The sequence below is a fragment of the Natator depressus genome, chromosome 4 (assembly GCF_965152275.1).
Source record: "Natator depressus isolate rNatDep1 chromosome 4, rNatDep2.hap1, whole genome shotgun sequence".
Taxonomy (NCBI): Eukaryota; Metazoa; Chordata; order Testudines; family Cheloniidae; genus Natator; species Natator depressus.
Genome location: NC_134237.1, coordinates 132,662,322 through 132,679,739, shown reverse-complemented (window position 1 = coordinate 132,679,739; position 17,418 = coordinate 132,662,322). Strand labels below are relative to the sequence as shown.

Here is a 17,418-nt window from a genome sequence, read left to right as displayed (position 1 = left end):
GTCCCAGTGTTTGCTGGTATTCAAGCAACATCCGTTCTTTATCGCTCTGTGTTATCCTCAGGAGAGTGATATCGTTCATGGTAACCTGGTTGAAATAGGGGAATTTAATTAAGGGAACATTCAGAGGTGGCCGTTTCTACTGGGCTGTTTGCCTGTGGCTGAAAAGAAATCCTCCCTGCAGTTAGCCATGTGGTGGGAGGACAGGGTGGGCATTGGCCCTGAGCTGTTTTTGTTTGGCTAGCAGGTATCTTCCCTGATACCAGCCACACGGTGGGGGGAGGGGTAAGCGATCATCCCAGAGAATTGGATGGGGGTGGGGGGTTAGTTTGGTTTCTGCTGCTGCACATTAACAGGAAAACTGCAGCACTAAATGGCCAACTCAACGTGCTTTGCTTGGTATGGGAGAGGAGGGCGCTGCTGTTATGAAGGTTACAGAAGCCGAAAGACTATGGCTTACCATGGCTGCCTGCAAGCCGAATTCTGTTGCCCGGCCCTGCGTGTGTGATCTCTAACACCAAAGCCGCAGGCACTCAATATAAGATGCAAAATGTGACCTTGTACCAAAATCACATGTGCTATGTACACAGGGAAGAAAGGAGAGCAGCAGAATACGGACCCTGGACTTCAGAAAAGTAGACTTTGACTCCCTCAGGGAACTGATGGGCAGGATCCCCTGGGACAATAACATGAGGGGGAAAGGAGTCCAGGAGAGCTGGCTGTATTTTAAGGAATCCTTATTGAGGTTACAGGGACAAACCATCCCGATGTGTAGAAAGAATAGTAAATATGGCAGGCGACCAGCTTGGCTTAACAGTGAAATCCGTGCTGATCTTAACACAAAAAAGAAGCTTACAAGAAGTGGAAGATCGGACAAACGACCAAGGAAGAGTATAAAAATATTGCTCGGGGATGCAGGAGTGAAATCAGGATGGCCAAATCACACCTGGAGTTGCAGCTAGCAAGAGATGTTAAGAGTAACAAGAAGGGTTTCTTCAGGTGTGTTAGTAACAAGAAGAAAGTCAAGGAAAGTGTGGGCCCCTTACTGAATGAGGGAGGCAACCTAGTGACAGAGGATGTGGAAAAAGCTAATGTACTCAATGCTTTTTTTGCCGCTGTCTTCACGAGCAAGGTCAGCACCCAGACTACTGCACTGGACAGCACAGCATGGGGAGGAGGTGACCAGCCCTCTGTGGAGAAAGAAGTGGTTCGGGACTATTTAGAAAAGCTGGATGAGCACAAGTCCATGGGGCCGGATGCGCTGCATCTGAGAGTGCTAAAGGAGTTGGCGGATGTGATTGCAGAGCCATTGGCCATTATTTTTGAAAACTCATGGCGATGGGGGGAGGTCCCGGACGACTGGAAAAAGGCTAATGTAGTGCCCATCTTTAAAAAAGGGAAGAAGGAGGATCCTGGGAACTACAGGCCAGTCAGCCTCACCTCAGTCCCTGGAAAAGTCATGGAGCAGGTCCTCAAGGAGTCAATTCTGAAGCACTTAGAGGAGAGGAAAGTGATCAGGAACAGTCAGCATGGATTCACCAAGGGCAAGTCATGCCTGACTAATCTAATTGCCTTCTATGATGAGATAACTGGCTCTGTGGATGAGGGGAAAGCAGTGAACGTGTTGTTCCTTGACTTTAGCAAAGCTTTTGACACTGTTTCCCACAGTATTCTTGCCAGCAAGTTAAAGAAGTATGGGCTGGATGGATGCACTACAAGGTGGGTAGAAAGTTGGCTAGATTGTCGGGCTTAACACAGGTAGTGATCAATGGCTCCATGTCTAGTTGGCAGCCGGTATCAAGTGGAGTGCCCCAAGGGTTGGTCCTGCACTTAGGACGGAAGAATCCAATGCACCGCTACAGACTAGGGACCGAATGGCTAGGCAGCAGTTCTGCAGAAAAGGACCTAGGGGTTACAGTGGACGAGAAGCTGGATATGAGTCAACAGTGTGCCGTTGTTGCCAAGAAGGCCAGTGGCATTTTGGGCTGTATAAGTAGGGGCATTGACAGCAGATCGAGGGACGTGATCGTTCCCCTCTATTCGACATTGGTGAGGCCCTCATCTGCAGTACTGTATCCAGTTTTGGGCCCCACACTACAAGAAGGATGTGGAAAAATTGGAAAGCATCCAGCGGAGGGCAACAAAAATGATTAGGGGACTAGAACACCTGACTTATGAGGAGAGGCCTGAGGGAACTGGGATTGTTTAGTCTGTAGAAGAGAAGAATGAGAGGGGATTTGATAGCTGCTTTCAACTACCTGAAAGGGGGTTCCAAAGAGGATGGCTCTAGACTGTTCTCAGTGGTAGCTGATGACAGAACAAGGAGTAATGGTCTCAAGTTGCAGTGGGGGAGGTTTAGTTTGGATATTAGGAAAAACTTTTTCACTAGGAGGGTGGTGAAGCACTGGAATGCGTTACCTAGGGAGGTGGTGGAATCTCCTTCCTTAGAAGTTTTTAAGGTCAGGCTTGACAAAGCCCTGGCTGGGATAATTTAGTTGGGGATTGGTCCTGCTTTGAGCAGAGGGTTGGACTAGATGACCTCCTGAGGTCCCTTCCAACCCTGATATTCTATGATTCTGTGAATAGTGTTGTTCACCGTGAAAGAGTATAGCTATTGTTCTGTATAATGTATCTTTTAAAATACTTCACTCCCTTTTTTTCCTCCAGCAGCTGCAAATGTTTCAAGCCTCCCTCCTCTGATCCAAAGGCTATCTCAGACAAGGCAGCGAAAAAAACGCACACGCGATGAAATGTTCTCTGAGCTCATGCAGTCGTCCATCACTGACAGAGCTCAGCAGAATGTGTGAAGGGACACAATAGCAGAGTACAGGAAAGTGGCTGATGAATGTGAGGAGAGGTGGTGGCAGGAAGATCAGAGGAGGCATGAGGCAATGCTGGGGCTACTGCGGGAGGTTCATCAGTGGCAGCAGGATCACAGACTGCTGCTGCAGCCCCTGTTTAACCGCCCTCCCTCCTCCCCAAGTTCCATAGCCTCCTCACCCAGACGCCCAAGAACACAGGGTTGCGGGGGGGCGGGGGAGAGAGGCTCCGGGCACCCAACCACTCCACCCCAGTGGACAGCCCAAGTAACAGAAGGCTGTCATTCAAGAAATTTTAAAGTGGCCTTTTCCTTCCCTCCCACCCTCCGCCCACACCCCACCAGGGCTACCTTGTGAGTTATCTCCCTATTTTTATAATCAATTAATAAAGAATCCATGTTTTTTAAATGATAGTGACTTTATTTCCTTTGCAAGCAAACTGTGATTGAAGTGGGGAGGGCGGGTGGCTTACAGGGAATTTAGAGGCAACCAAGGGGGTGGGTTTTCATCAAGGAGAAACAAACAGAAGTGTCACACAGTACCCTGGCCAGTCATGAAACTAGTTTTCAAAGCTTCTCTGATGCTCAGCGCTTCCTGCTGTGCTCCTCTAACCGCCCTGGTGTCTGGCTGCGCATATTCAGCAGCCAGGCGATTTGCCTCAACCTCCCACCCCGCCACAAACGTCTCCCCCTTACTCTCACAGAGATTGTGGAGCACAAGCAAGCAGCAATAACAATGGGAATATTGGTTTCGCTGAGGTCTAAGCTAGTCAGTAAACTACGCCAGTGACCCTTTAAACGTCCAAATGCACACTCTACCACCATTCTGCACTTGCTCATCCTATAGTTGAACAGGTCCTTTCTACCGTCCAGGGTGCCTGTGTACAGCTTCATGAGCCAGGGCATTAAGGGGTAGGCTGGGTCCCCAAGGATAACTATAGGCATTTCAACATCCCCAACAGTTATTTTCTGGTTTGGGAAGTAAATCCCTCCCTGCAGCCGTTTAAACAGACCAGAGTTCCTGAAGATGCGAGCATCATGAACCTTTCCCGGCCATCCCACGTTGATGTTGGTGAAATGTCCCTTGTGATCCACCAGTGCTTGCAGCACCATTGAAAAGTACCCCTTGCGGTCTATGTACTGGCTGCATCCGATGAAGTGAGCTGTAGCTCACAAAAGCTTATGCTCAAATAAATGGGTTAGTCTCTAAGGTGCCACAAGTACTCCTTTTCTTTTTGCGAATACAGACTAACACGGCTGCTACTCTGAAACCTCCCAAGATAGGGATGTGCGTTCCATCTGTAGCCCCACAACAGTTAGGGAATCCCATTGCAGCAAAGCCATCTAGTATGACTGGCACATTTCCCAGAGTCACTACCTTTGATAGCAGCAGCTCAATGATTGCATTGGCTATTTGCATCACAGCAACCCCCACAATAGATTTCCTACTCTAAATTGATTACCGACTGAGCGGTAGCTGTCTGGCGTTGCAAGCTTCCACAGGGCTATTGCCACTCACTTGTGAACTGTGAGGGCTGCTCTCATCTTGGTATTCTTGCGCTTCAGGGCAGGGGAAAGCAAGTTACAAAGTTCCATGAAAGTGCCCTTACGCATGTGAAAGTTTTGGAGCCATTGGGAATCATCCCAAACCTGCAACACTATGCGGTCAAACCCGTCTGTGCTTGTTTCCCGGGCCCAGAATCGGCATTCCACGGCATGAGCCTGCCCCAGTAACACCATGATCTCCAAATTGCTGGGGACTGCGGTTTTAGAGAAATCTGTGTTCATGTCCTCATCACCGCGCTTCTGTCACCTCCTCGCCTCTTTTTTCAGGAGCTGGTTCTGCATAAACTGCTCGATAATGCTTGAGGTGAGCTGAACGGGCTCCATGCTTGCTGTGCTATGGCGTGTGCTCGGGCGATCCAGGGAAAAGGGTGCGAAATGATTGTCTGCTGTTGCTTTCATGGAGGGAGGGAGGGTTGTCTGACGACATTTACCCATAACCACCCACGACAAATTTTTGGCCCCATCAGGCACTGGGAGCTCAGCCCAGAATTCCAGTGGGCAGCGTGGACTGCGGGAACTGTGGGATAGCTACCCACAGTGCACCGCTCGGAATGTCGACGCTTGCCACGGTACTGTGGACGCACACCGCTGAATTAATGTGCTTAGTGTGGACGCATGCACTCAACTTTATACAATCGGTTTCCAAAAATCGACTTCTGTAAAATTGGAGTGTAGTGTAGACATGGCCTGCTTTGTTGTCTTTCCCTTCCCTTATGTGGATAAGCTCTACTAGTAAGAGCATCTTTATACTGATGTAACTGTTCACATTAGGCATGTTGTACCCCTTTAACTATACCAGTATAGTTAGTGGTACATCTTTTGTGTGTAGAGAAGGCTTAAGGGTTTGTCTCCACTGTGAGGTAGACACACATTATAGCAATGAAGGGGTTCTTCCATTACTGTCGTAACTCCACCTCCCTACGCGACGGTAAGTAGGTCAAGGAAAGAATACTTCCCTTGATCTAGCTGTGTCTACACAGGGGATTAGGTTGGCATGGCTGTGGTGCTCAGCGGTGTGGATTTTTCACACCTCTGAGTGCCGTAGCTAAACGGACCTACATTTCAAGTGTAGACAAGGCATAAGAGTGGGTAAGAATTTGAATGGTGAGAAAAATGAGAAGCCCAAGATATGGGCCAAATGCTGAAGTCTTCACTCAGGTTGAACTTCCGCTGAAGGAATGTTGAGCACAAAGTGCTCAGTGGGAGTCTGCTTGAGTAGAGGGGAATATGGACTTCAGAATTTGATTGTAAGCTCTTCAGGACAGGGCGAGTCTTTTTGTTCTTTGTTCGTACAGCACCTCGCACAATGGGGTCCTGGTCCATGATTGGGGCTCCTGGGTGCTACACTGCTACTAACCACATCATGATAATTTGGCTTGCCCAGAATTAAACAGGTTGTGCTATATTGTGCTCAGTTTGTAATGACTATTTATTTGTATTTTGGCAGGCCCCATTATGCTAGACACTGTACAAAAAGAACAGAAAATAGTCCCTGCCTTGAAGGCCTTGTATTCTGAAAGATAAGACAGAGAAACAGAAATAAACAAGTAATTATTAATAGCTGTATTAATTATTTATAGAGGGACCAAAGTAAGCTAGGTGCCTTCAAACAAATAAGACTTTTTCCCTGCCCAGAACGCTTACAACCTAAGACCCTGATCCTGCAACTGGATCATCTGCTTGGACTTCCCCTCTTGCGTGCTGTCCTGCCGGAAGTCAAAAAGGCTATGCACAGGGGCAAGGGCCCACCCAAAGGGAACCAGCTGCAGGATCGGTTGCTGAACTGAGATGACCACTGGAGATAAACATACAGGGAGTCCATAGGCGGTGAAGAGAGCAAGCATTGCAGTTACAAGCCCTTGAGTTTGCTTTGATGTTTCCATGCACGTCTTGGTGATGGATTTATTTTTGCAGATGTGTCGGTGCTTCTTGGAAGCAGGATCATGGCTTGTTTAACTCTGCGAAGTAGGAATAGAGAAGAGGGCAAGTGGTGAGGGGAGATGAATGAAAGTAGGTGGGGTGGGTGAGGGAGTATGGAGTGGAGAAGCAGGTGGAGAAAGGCGAGCAGGGAAGTGCAGGTAATAAAAACCAGAATGGAGGCAGTAGTGGGTAGATGATGAGGCTAAGCAGAAGTGGGGAGATGGTGAAACTAAAGGCTCTATCTTCCCTGCAGAAAAGTTGGGGGTTTTTACAGCAGGATAAAAATCCTAGTGGAGATAAGGCACTGCAGTTTGACTGGAAGGTGGCTGGGGGAGGTCAGCACTATACTTGCCTGGTTTACCTCGCGGTCAAACTACAGATGCCTTGTCTCCACTGGGATTTTATCGCAGGCTAGCTAATGTGCGCTAGTTCTCTCATGGAAAAAACACCCCCCCCCCTTTTTTTTTTGACAGTGAAGACAAAACCTTAAAAGCCCAAATCTTGCAAACTTCTTTCAGTGTTGGAGTGAAGGGTGACACTTACACATTGGCTTGGGTGCTGTCTTGCTGCCTGGCAGATACTGTAGGTATTATGTCCAATAGACCCGTGATTCATGCGCTCCTCTTTCTTACGAGCCCAACACACTGTATTAATTGACAGTGAAATAATGTGCAGTGCGGAATTATAGATTTTTATATAGTATCGTCATTTTACTGCATATCATGGTTTAGAAGCCTAGGATCCTATTATTTTAATTGTCTTCCCCTCTGTAAGTTGCATAGTAAAATTTGAGCAAGCTAAATAAGGGTGGTTTCTACATTGTACATGGCATATGAAATACCCTGTTATTGTCTCATCTGTCTAGACAGATCTTGTAAACCAAAATTAAAATGCTGAACAGAAAGGGAACCCACATGTTCTTTAAGTTTTTGGTGGCGTGAGAACATCCTCTTTATTAAGTTCAGAATGCTGTACTGGAGATCTGAGACAGTAGTTCCTGTTTAAAGCTTACAGTATTATAAACGGTAGAGGGGACTGTTCCATATCCAGGCCTTTATAACATACTCATCAATACAAAAAGAAAAGGAGTACTTGTGGCACCTTAGAGACTAACCAATTTATTTGAGCATGAGCTTTCGTGACCTACAGCTCACTTCATCCGATGAAGTGAGCTGTAGCTCACGAAAGCTCATGCTCAAATAAATTGGTTAGTCTCTAAGGTGCCACAAGTACTCCTTTTCTTTTTTGCGAATACAGACTAACACGGCTGTTACTCTGAAACTCATCAATACAGTATCTGAGAGTTCCCACAGCTTGGCATGGAGAAGATGATTGTTTGAAGAATTTTTAAAACTCATGTTGGATGCATTAAATCCTAAAATACATCACCATATTTTACCTGAGTGAAATAAAGTACTCAGTTTTAATTATAGTATAACCTTTATAACAGACGTTACTTTGCACTTTGTGCTTTACAAATGGTAATTAAGCTTCAAACTACCTCTGTGAGACTGTTATAACCCCAGTTTGCAGACAGATAAACTGCAGGACAGGGAAGTGATATAATTTTCACACAATGATCCAGTGGCAGAACCCAAGGATCCTGGCTCCCTGTCCATCTAGTATTTCAAAGAAACTAGGGCTGTCGATTAATCGCAATTAACTCAAAACAATTAATCGCACTGTAGAATAGAATACTAATTGAAATTTATTAAATATTTTTGGATGTTTTGCTACTTTTTCAAATATATTGATTTCAATTACAACACAGAATACAAAGTGCACAGTGCTCACTATACTTTATTATTTTTATTACTAATATTTGCACTCTAAAAACTGATAAACAAAACAAATAGTGTTTTTCAACTCATCGCATAAAAACACTCTTGTGCAGTGGTTCTCAAACTTTTGTACTGGTGACCCCTTTCACACAGCAAGCCTATATATACATTAAAAACACCTTTTAATGTATTTAACACCATAATAAATGCTGGAGGCAAAGCGGGGTTTGGGTGGAGGCTGACAGCTCCTGACCCCCCATATAATAACCTCGCGACCCCCTGTGTGGTCCCAACCCCCAGTTTGAGAACCCCTGCCCTAGTGCAACCTCTTTATCATGAAAGTGCAGTTTAGAAATGTAGATTTTTTTTTTGTTACATAACTGCACTTCAAAACAAAACAGTGTAACACTTTAGTGTCTACAAGTCCACTCAGTCCTACTTCTTGTTCACACTATTGCTAAGACAAACAAGTTTGTTTACATTTACGGGAGATAATGCTGCCTGCATCTTATTTAAAATGTCACCTGAAAGTGAGAACAGGTGTTCATATGGCACTTTTGTAGCCGGCATTGCAAGGTATTTATGTGCCAGATATGCTAAACATTCATATGCCCCTTCATGCTTCGTCCCCTATTCCAGAGGACATGCTTCCATGCTGATGACGCTCGTTAAAAAAAAAAAAAAGTGTTAATAAAATTTGTGACTGAACTCCCTGGGGGAGAATTGTATGTCTCCTGCTCTGTTTTGCCATATATTTCATGTTATAGCATGCCATATATAACGTTATCGATGATGACCTAGCACATTTTGTTCGTTTTAAGAACACTTTCACTGCAGAATTGAAGGTACCAATGTGAGATTTCTAAAGATAGGTACAGCACAAGACCCAAGGTTTAAGTATCTGCAGTTCCTTCCAAAATCTGAGACGGATGAGGTGTGGAGCATGGTTTCAGAAGTCTTAAAAGAGCAACATTCTGATGTGGAAACTACAGAATCTGAACCACCAAAAAAGAAAATCAACCTTGTGCTGGTGACATCTGACTCAGGTGATGAAAATGAACATGTATTGGTCCACACTGCTTTGGATTGTTATCGAGCAGAACCTGTCATCAGCATGGACGCATGTCCCCTAGAATGGTGGTTGAAGCATGAAGGGACATATGAATCTTTAGTGCATCTGTCACATAAATATCTTGCGACGCTGGCTACAACAGTGCCATGCGAACGCCTGTTCTCACTTTCAGGTGACACTGGAAACAAGAAGTGGGCAGCATTATCTCCTGCAAATGTAAACAAACTTGTTTGTCTGAGCGATTGGCTGAACAAGAAGCAGGACTGAGTGGACTTGTAGGCTTTAAAGTTTTACATTGTTTTCTTTTTGAATGCAGTTTTTTTTATATAATTTGTAAGTTCAACTTTCATGATAAAGAGATTGCGCTACAGTACTTGTAATGGGGGAACTGAAAAATACTATTTCTTTTGTTTTTTACAGTGCAAATATTTGTAATAAAAATAAAGTGAGCACTGTATACTTGTATTCTCTGTTGTAATTGAGATCAATATATTTGAAAATGTAGGAGACATCAAAAATATTTAAATAAATGGCATTCTATTTTTGTTTAACGGCGCGATTAATCACACAATACATCTTTTTAATCTCTTGACAGCCCTAAAAGAACCAAAAGTGTCTGACTTCCTACCTTGAGCAGTGTAAGATTCTTGAATTTGTTTGTTTGGAATTGGTAGGAATGGATCCTTGATTGATTTTACAGGCCACTGGTGCACACTGGAACAGCAGGAATTGAGAAATCTACGAGACACCTTCTATCGGGAGGTGGGTGAAAAAGAAATGAGGTATGGGTGAGGGATTGGTGTTGAGGGGAAGGGGAGACACGCCATGGTAGGAAGCCCAGTCCCCCTATTACTTACAAATAGTGAGAAAGGGGTCGGTGCTGTTATGTTTACCCGGGTGCTGTCTATAGATCCCGTTTACAGGGTGTGCGTGTGCTTCATCTTCCATATCAGCCTCTGGCTCCTAAGTGTCTAAAATCTGAAGCTGTAACCTACCCCCAGCTGCTGAAAGAAAGGAGTTTTGTGTCTTCGCCCTACTCAAGAGCTTGTATGCAAAACGAAGGAAAGAGTTCTCTGCTACTCCTTCAGCCTCCGATGTTCGGCTCCAACTTCCCCATGAATAACTCCAGTGCACACTCCTGCTTGCCCATAGCCAGCAACAGTGGCCAATAGGTTCTAAATAACAGCAATGAAATTGACTAGAGTCTTGTTAATTAAACATTGCTGCTTAGAAATGCGTCCACACCATGAAGACTACAATCTTTTGCTGGTGTACTGATGTTGGTCAGGGGCGTGAAGAGGTGTGATTTGTGGCAGACATAGCAGTGCTGGGAAAAGCCTTTATTGTAGATGCAGATAGACTGGTAAAACTGTCCTTTTACTGTTATAGCTTATTATGCTTAGGTGACTGGAATGAATTATACTGGCACAAGCACTGGTTTGATGCTATAAGCTGTGTCCATACTAGGGTGACCAGATGTCCTGATTTTATAGGGACAGTCCCAATATTTGGGGCTTTTTCTTTTATAGACACCTCTGACCCCCCATCCCGTCCCAATTTTTCACACTTGCTATCTGGTCACCCTAGTCCACGCTAGGAGTGCTTTGCTGGTATAGTATAGCTATAGTGGCAAAGGCTTCCAAGTATAGACCTGGCTGAAGTTGCACCAATTTCAAACCAGTTTCTAAACTGATTTAAAATGGCACAGTTTTAAGAAATAGCATCTGGATGCTAGATGGATGCAGTTTTGCTATTTATACCACCGTTTACGTGACTGCTGAACTTGGACCATCATTTGTCTCCTCCATATCTGATCTCTGCGTACTACACAGAGGTGGAGAAGTTTAGTTAATATGTGCAAAGTGCTTTGAGATCCTCAAAGGAATGGTACCTCAGAAGTGAAAAGTAGTGTGACTGTTTTGTGATCATTAGTGCATTTAGTCACATTTCTTAACAATGCAATAATCAAATGGCCCTCTAACGAGCAAACCCCAGATTCTCTTCCCCACCTGCACTTTCCATTCAGCTGTTGGTTTGATATCTGGTCTTCCTGCTTTGAGCTAAGTCCCATTTACCTAGTATCATATTTATATGATCTAAAGCTTATGCTTTGTGGTTGCCACAGAAGCAGAATAAAGTTACATTACTTCTTTGAACAGCTAGTTGTCACAGGGTGTGTGTTTTTTCTCTACCACAAAATTGCCACCTCAGTAGGTTATATAAAGAGACAGGAGGTCAGAAATCCTATGAATTTGCTGGAAATTGTTACATGGTTACAATGTAGAGGGTGGAGACTGCAGTAGGTTCAACTATTGATGCTCCAGAGTCGAGACCAGAAACTCTTACATTCCAGGCTGATCTTTGTTGCCCTTTCTGTGGTTCCCATTTGAAAGGGCTTGTTCTAGTTCATAGGTTGACTTTCTTTTCTGCTAGTCATATATCTAGAGACACCCCCAAATTTGCTTCTGTGCTGAGAGAAGAAATCTTCGTGAAGCGTGGAGAGTTGTTGGCTTAGTTCCTTGAACCTGTTTGTTTGCTTTTCCTTAGATTCCTTAGAAGGAGAGCTTGGACGGCATGCAAAGTTGTGAAACATCTTCAGACAGCACTGATGATCCTCTTAGTAGTGGCCTACGGAGAAAACGACAGCCTCGAATAGTCGTTATTGGTGCTGGCCTTGCGGGCCTGTCAGCTACAAAATCTCTCCTGGAAAACGGTTTCACGGATGTAACAATCCTTGAGGCGTCTGACAGAATTGGAGGCAGAGTGCAAAGCGTCAGACTTGGTAAGGAAAATGTTGTTGTACCGTTGTATCAGACTCTCTCGTCTCACAAGAGTTTGTATTATTACGAGGGTTAATTTGTTAGATATCCTCTTAAAGCCATTTCCTGGTCATTTGCACCTGCAAATGGGTATTTTAGCATGCGATTACCCGTCTTCGGGGTGCAATGGGTTATTGTTCATGTGTGGGGCACAGAGCTTCCCAAGCACTTAGAGCTTTAGATGAAAAGCTCTGCAGAAGTGTAAAGTATTATTGTGAAGTGAAGGTGTTGGTGATCAATTGGCTTTATAAACAGAGTTCAGCGTGGCTGAGGGTGGGGAAGGGTATTTTTCTCCAGTAACTTGAATGTGTGAACTAGGAAGTCCCATCCTCCCCAGACCAGCCAGGACTAGCAGCTGAGCCTGGCACAGGGTAGGGAGCCGGGTCTTCCCCAGTCCCACCCCTTACCCCACAGTGATTTACCTCTCTGCTGGCTGCCCTGGGCACCTGAAACATACTGCTGGGGAGGGTCGCGTGACCGCTTTTGTGGCTTCCCTTTGCTGCCCCGTCAGAAAGTCATTTTAATACGGGGAGGCAAAGAAATCTGCGGGGGACATACATTCTGCGCGTGCATAGTGGCACAGAATTCCCCCACAGGAGTAACATTAACACTACCAACTGCCCTGTCTTCATAAGGCATTTACTTCACATCACTTACCATGAATTAGCTAACATGGGATAGGAATACGAATTCTAATCTGATCTCATCCCAGCCCAGGTAGATGGACATGCACTAGCTCTACTCCAGCTAGCACGCTAAAAGTAGCAGCATGGATGGTGTGGCTTGGGCAGCAGCCCAGGCTAGCCACCTGAGTGCCAAGCCAGGGGGTCAGGTAGCCTTGCCCTCAGGTGACTAGCTCGTGCCGCAATGTCCACACTGCTATTTTTAGTGTTCTAGTTCAGGCAGAGGTAGCGTGTCTGTCTGTTCGGCCTGGGTGACTCACTCCCAGCTGCAGTGTATGTGTACCCCAAGATACCTACGTTCTGTGGTCAGCAGATGACTGAATGTTCTTAGCCAAGAGCAAAGATTGGATGCCATAGGAGAAAACTTCCTCGTCCCCTGCACAGCGTCTGGGGCTGGGTCAGACCCTCCCCCAGCTGCAGGAAGCTCTGTAAACTACACCCCACCACTTCCTGTACCCATTGCTCTTCAGCTGCAGGGGGAGGGATCCCTGTACAGCTGCTGCTCCCCCATCCACCCCACCCCCGTGCATCTGGACCCCCTCATACCCAGATCCTCCCGTCAATCCTCACCCCCTGTGTTCAGAACCTCCCTGATAAGCCCCACTTGCCCTGCACCTGAACCACCCCGATGAGCCACCGCATCTGGATCCCCACCCCACTGAGCCCCAATCAGTTGCACCTGGATTCCCACCCCACTGAGCCCCACCCCTGAACACCTGGACCCCCCCCACTGAGTTCCCCACATCCAGACCCCCTGCCTAGCTCTATCCCCCACACATACAGGACCCCCCCCCCGCTGAGCCCCCACCACCTTCACCTGGACCCCCCTGCAGAGTCCCATTACCATTGTGCCCAAAAACCCCCAACAAGGCCCTGTGCATCCAGATCCCCCCACTGAGCCACCTGCACCCTGATTGTCCCACTCAGAACCCTCTCAACCCACACCTGGATCCCCCCACACTAAGCCCCTGCCCACACCTGGTGCAACTGGCATGGAGGGGAGTGGTGTTTCTGGGGCAGGTCCAGTCCTCATGCTGTGTCAGGGTCGGGTGCAGCCTCACTGCTGAGTCCGTTTCCCAGGGGTGGGGGTGCTGCAGGATGGTCTCCCACATTCGTGCAGCCAGTGGCCTGTGCTTCCCAATGCCATGCTGGAGCCTCCACATTTATTCAACAAATAAAATTTGCAGAATTTTGCCGAATTTTAAAATATCTTGCGCAGAATTTTTAATTTTTTGGTGCAAAATGCCCCCAGGAGTATAACGTGTATTAGCTAGTTGAAGTAAACCTTAGGCTCCAAATTGCCTGTCTTCACTAGGATTTTTCCTTGTGTTAGTTACCATGTGTTAGCTAACATGAGGCAAGAACACCCTTTTCTTCCTAGAGAAGGCAAGGCCACAGAGTAACATAGTGAACAGGGAAGGCAAAATTAGGCCCTATATTAGTACAGTACAAAAAATTCCACAGGGAAAATATTGGCCCTTTAATATTCCAAACCTTTAACACTCCCCTCCACTCACATGCATGATCAAGGATATCTTGGACACAGCCCACAGGGAGTAAATGACACATTTCCCATTCTAATCTCTGTGCCAAGTCTCGCCAGCATTTGAAGTGCCCTATTCAGACTCCAGAGTTTAGATTTGTCAAATAGCCTTTTCATTCATTTCCCTTCTGAAAGGTCACAGGCACTCATGTTTATTTACTGTGGTGAGTTTATAGAGTAAAATTCAGTAAGTGACGTAAGGCCGGGCTAAATAAAGTGAAAGAAGACCAGCTAGAGGCCCAAGTTAATGAATACAGAGAACCTGGTCAAAAATTAAACTAGTTAGTTGGCATTAGGGAGGTGATTCCATAAGACCCACGAGGTTCATTTACCTACTGGTAGCACAGAATGTACCTTCTTGTCTAATGTAGATGCACCTGTGAGTATCCCCTTTGCTTCTGTACAGGAGCAAGGCTGGCAGATTCTGGCTCAGAGGGCCTTTCATCTCCGGATCTCCAGTCTGTTTGAAAACATTCCTCATGGTTTAAATATTCAAAGCCACATCCTTAGCTGGTATAAACTGGTTTAGGTTTGACTTCACTGGAGTCACGCCTGTGTGTACCAGCTGGTGATCTGGCCCTCTGTATTTGAGGGCATATTGTTCCTGGTGGAGGGTTCTTGGCTGTTGAATTCTTTGCTACTGGTGATCAGGAGGAGCTCAAGTTTTCCTCCTATTAGGTCAGCTTGCAAGGCCTTTATATGCAGCCCCTCCTCCTCAATGACAAAGCGCAGGCTTGGCCTAGTGATCTCTTCCTTGGGGTATGTCTTCACTGCAGATGTAACTCAGTGTTTTCTTTAGTGTTGCCCCTAACCCCCCTCGTGTCCACACACAAAGCCCTCTCATCCGAGGTTGGTAGTGCTTTAAACCTGGGCTAGCTGGCCTGACTGGAGGTATAGGCTAGAACTTGAGTACCACTTTCACTTGAGCGGGTAGCCCACCCATTTGACAATGAGGATGCAAGCTAAACCATTCAATTGCTGATAGTCCTCCAGTGCCTTCCCACAATTCCCCTCATGTTCTCTGAAGCACAGACAAGTTTTTCCATAAGTCCATTGGGAAAGAATCAGAGCAGCTCAGCTTTCTGCAGCACACATGGGATATGCCCCCGAAGTCCTAGTGACACATGCCGGGGAGCATAGCACCAGTTAGGACACAGGCTTTGCAGTGGGTTTGCTTGCACCTGGGCTAGGCTAAGCTGTGTGCCTAGATCCGGGTGCTGATAACTCAGGTAATCTGCAGTGAAGACATACCCTTGAAGACAGTTACTTAAGGTCTAAATTCAGATACCCTTACTTAGTAGCTGCAGTTCCAATGAGACCACTCATGGAGTTAGTTGCAACTCAACATAGACAAGTTTTTCAGAATTCCACTCAGGGCAATAACAAAGAAGAGGTGGAGTGTTCTGCTTTGATTATATATATACGGCTTCTGCATTGGTCTGATATACATATTGCAACAATCATAGTAACAGCCAGGTGCTGCATCACAGTGGTGCATGGGAAATACATATTATAACTAAATATGTATGTTAATGGGAGCAGCAGACCTATTTTATGAGGACTGTATACTATTCGCTTACTAAGGACTTGTCTACACTTACCAGGGGATCGATGCTCGGCCATCAGTGCATCAGCAGTTGATTTAGCAGGTCTAGTGAAGACCTGCTAAATCAACTGCAGATCGCTCTCCCGTCGACTCCTGTACTCCACCAGATCGAGAAGAGTAAGGGGAATCGAGTAAGGGAAAGCGTTTCCTGTCAACATCCCATAGTATGGACCCCGCAGTAAGTAGGTATAAGCTACACAGCGACTTGAGTTATGCTAGTCACGTAACTCAAATTGTGTCGCTTAGATCGGTTTTTCCCTGTAGTGTAGACAAGGCCTTATTCAAATGAGATTGGTATTGGAACTACTTGATTTTTCAAGCCCTGAAGGGCCCTGGAACTAAATGGAGTATCTGTGTAAAAGAATATGATTAACTTCACACTTTTAAAGAATTTATCATGCCACTTACTTCAGGAAATAACTGGCTTATCTGCTTTGAGTAATGTCAGTTAATGAGTTTCTAAATATACAGGTGAGCTAGACTATTTTTAGTTTCCCTGTACAGTATTTAATTACATTCCTCACAACGCCTCTTCACAGGAGAAAATGAAGGGAAATGGCTTTTCCTTTTTTGTTTGTGCTGTGACAGTAAAATTTGGGTAAAAATAAAGAAGAATATGCTAGTATTTTGTGCTACTTTAAAAAATGCTGATGATTGAAAGAAAAAGAGCAAGATTCTATTTGGAAGTCAGTATTAATGCCAATTCATACTAGTGGAATGGGGACCACAGACTGACCTACATGTTTTATATACTATTCCAGCTCATAATCTTGTATGCTATGGTTTGTATGAAGATCCCAGGTAATAAGATCACTGTCACTTCAAACCTGAAATATTTATGAGCACTGTACCATTGACTGCTGGACTGAATCATTTCCACCAGACTGCATGATCTATGGGTATGTTCAGACGTTGCAATGCCTTAAACATTAACACATTTAGGCCCTGATTTTGCAAAGACTTGAGCACATGCTTTATGTGCCCATGTAAGTCTTTGCACATTCAGGGCCTTGACGGATAACTTCCACTGGCACTTTATTCCCTTTTGAAATTATTCTTGGCTTGGAAAACCAAATGTCTGGGGATTTGCTTTGAAATAGTGACTCATTTGTACAACTTGATAGCATCACTTCTAACAGTGAACCCACTGTAAATGTTAGCATACTTGGAATGGCATTTTTCAGAGTAGCAGCCGTGTTAGTCTGTATTCGCAAAAAGAAAAGGAGGACTTGTGGCACCTTAGAGACTAACTCTAAGGTGCCACAAGTACTCCTTTTCTTTTTGGAATGGCATTGTGACTGAATTTACATGTTAAGCACTATGTGATGGTGTAATCCAGCTGTTCTCAAACTGTGGGTGGGGACCCCAAAGTGGGTCGCGACCAGTGATGAGCTGCCAAAATCTTAACAATGGGTTCCCTCCTCACCCCACGAGGGGGTCGTTGCCCACCCCCGCCCCCCCGGGACTCCTGCCCCATCCAACCTCCCAGCGTTGGGAGGGCTCCCAGTGGGGCTGGGCTTTGGCTTTGCCCCTGAACCCCACCTGGGACAGTGGGGCTCGGGCGAGCTCAGGCTTCAGTTCCCTGTCCTGGAGTTGTGTAGTAATTTTTGTTG

At 45.7% G+C, this 17,418-nt stretch overlaps 1 protein-coding gene across 4 annotated transcripts in view; it reads left to right on the top strand.

The window, feature by feature from the left end:
* SMOX (spermine oxidase) overlaps positions 1-17,418 on the top strand; it is a 93,302-nt gene that overhangs the window by 41,960 nt on the left and 33,924 nt on the right. For 2 of the 4 annotated variants that reach the window (XM_074951904.1, XM_074951907.1), the window contains exon 2: positions 11,702-11,936. In XM_074951904.1, the coding sequence (XP_074808005.1) occupies positions 11,729-11,936 (208 nt within the window). In that variant the 5' untranslated portion in view covers positions 11,702-11,728. Of the gene's footprint in view, positions 1-9,898; positions 9,917-11,701; positions 11,937-16,590; positions 16,705-17,418 lie in introns of those variants that run through there. The other 2 variants (XM_074951905.1, XM_074951906.1) reach the window with 2 other exon arrangements.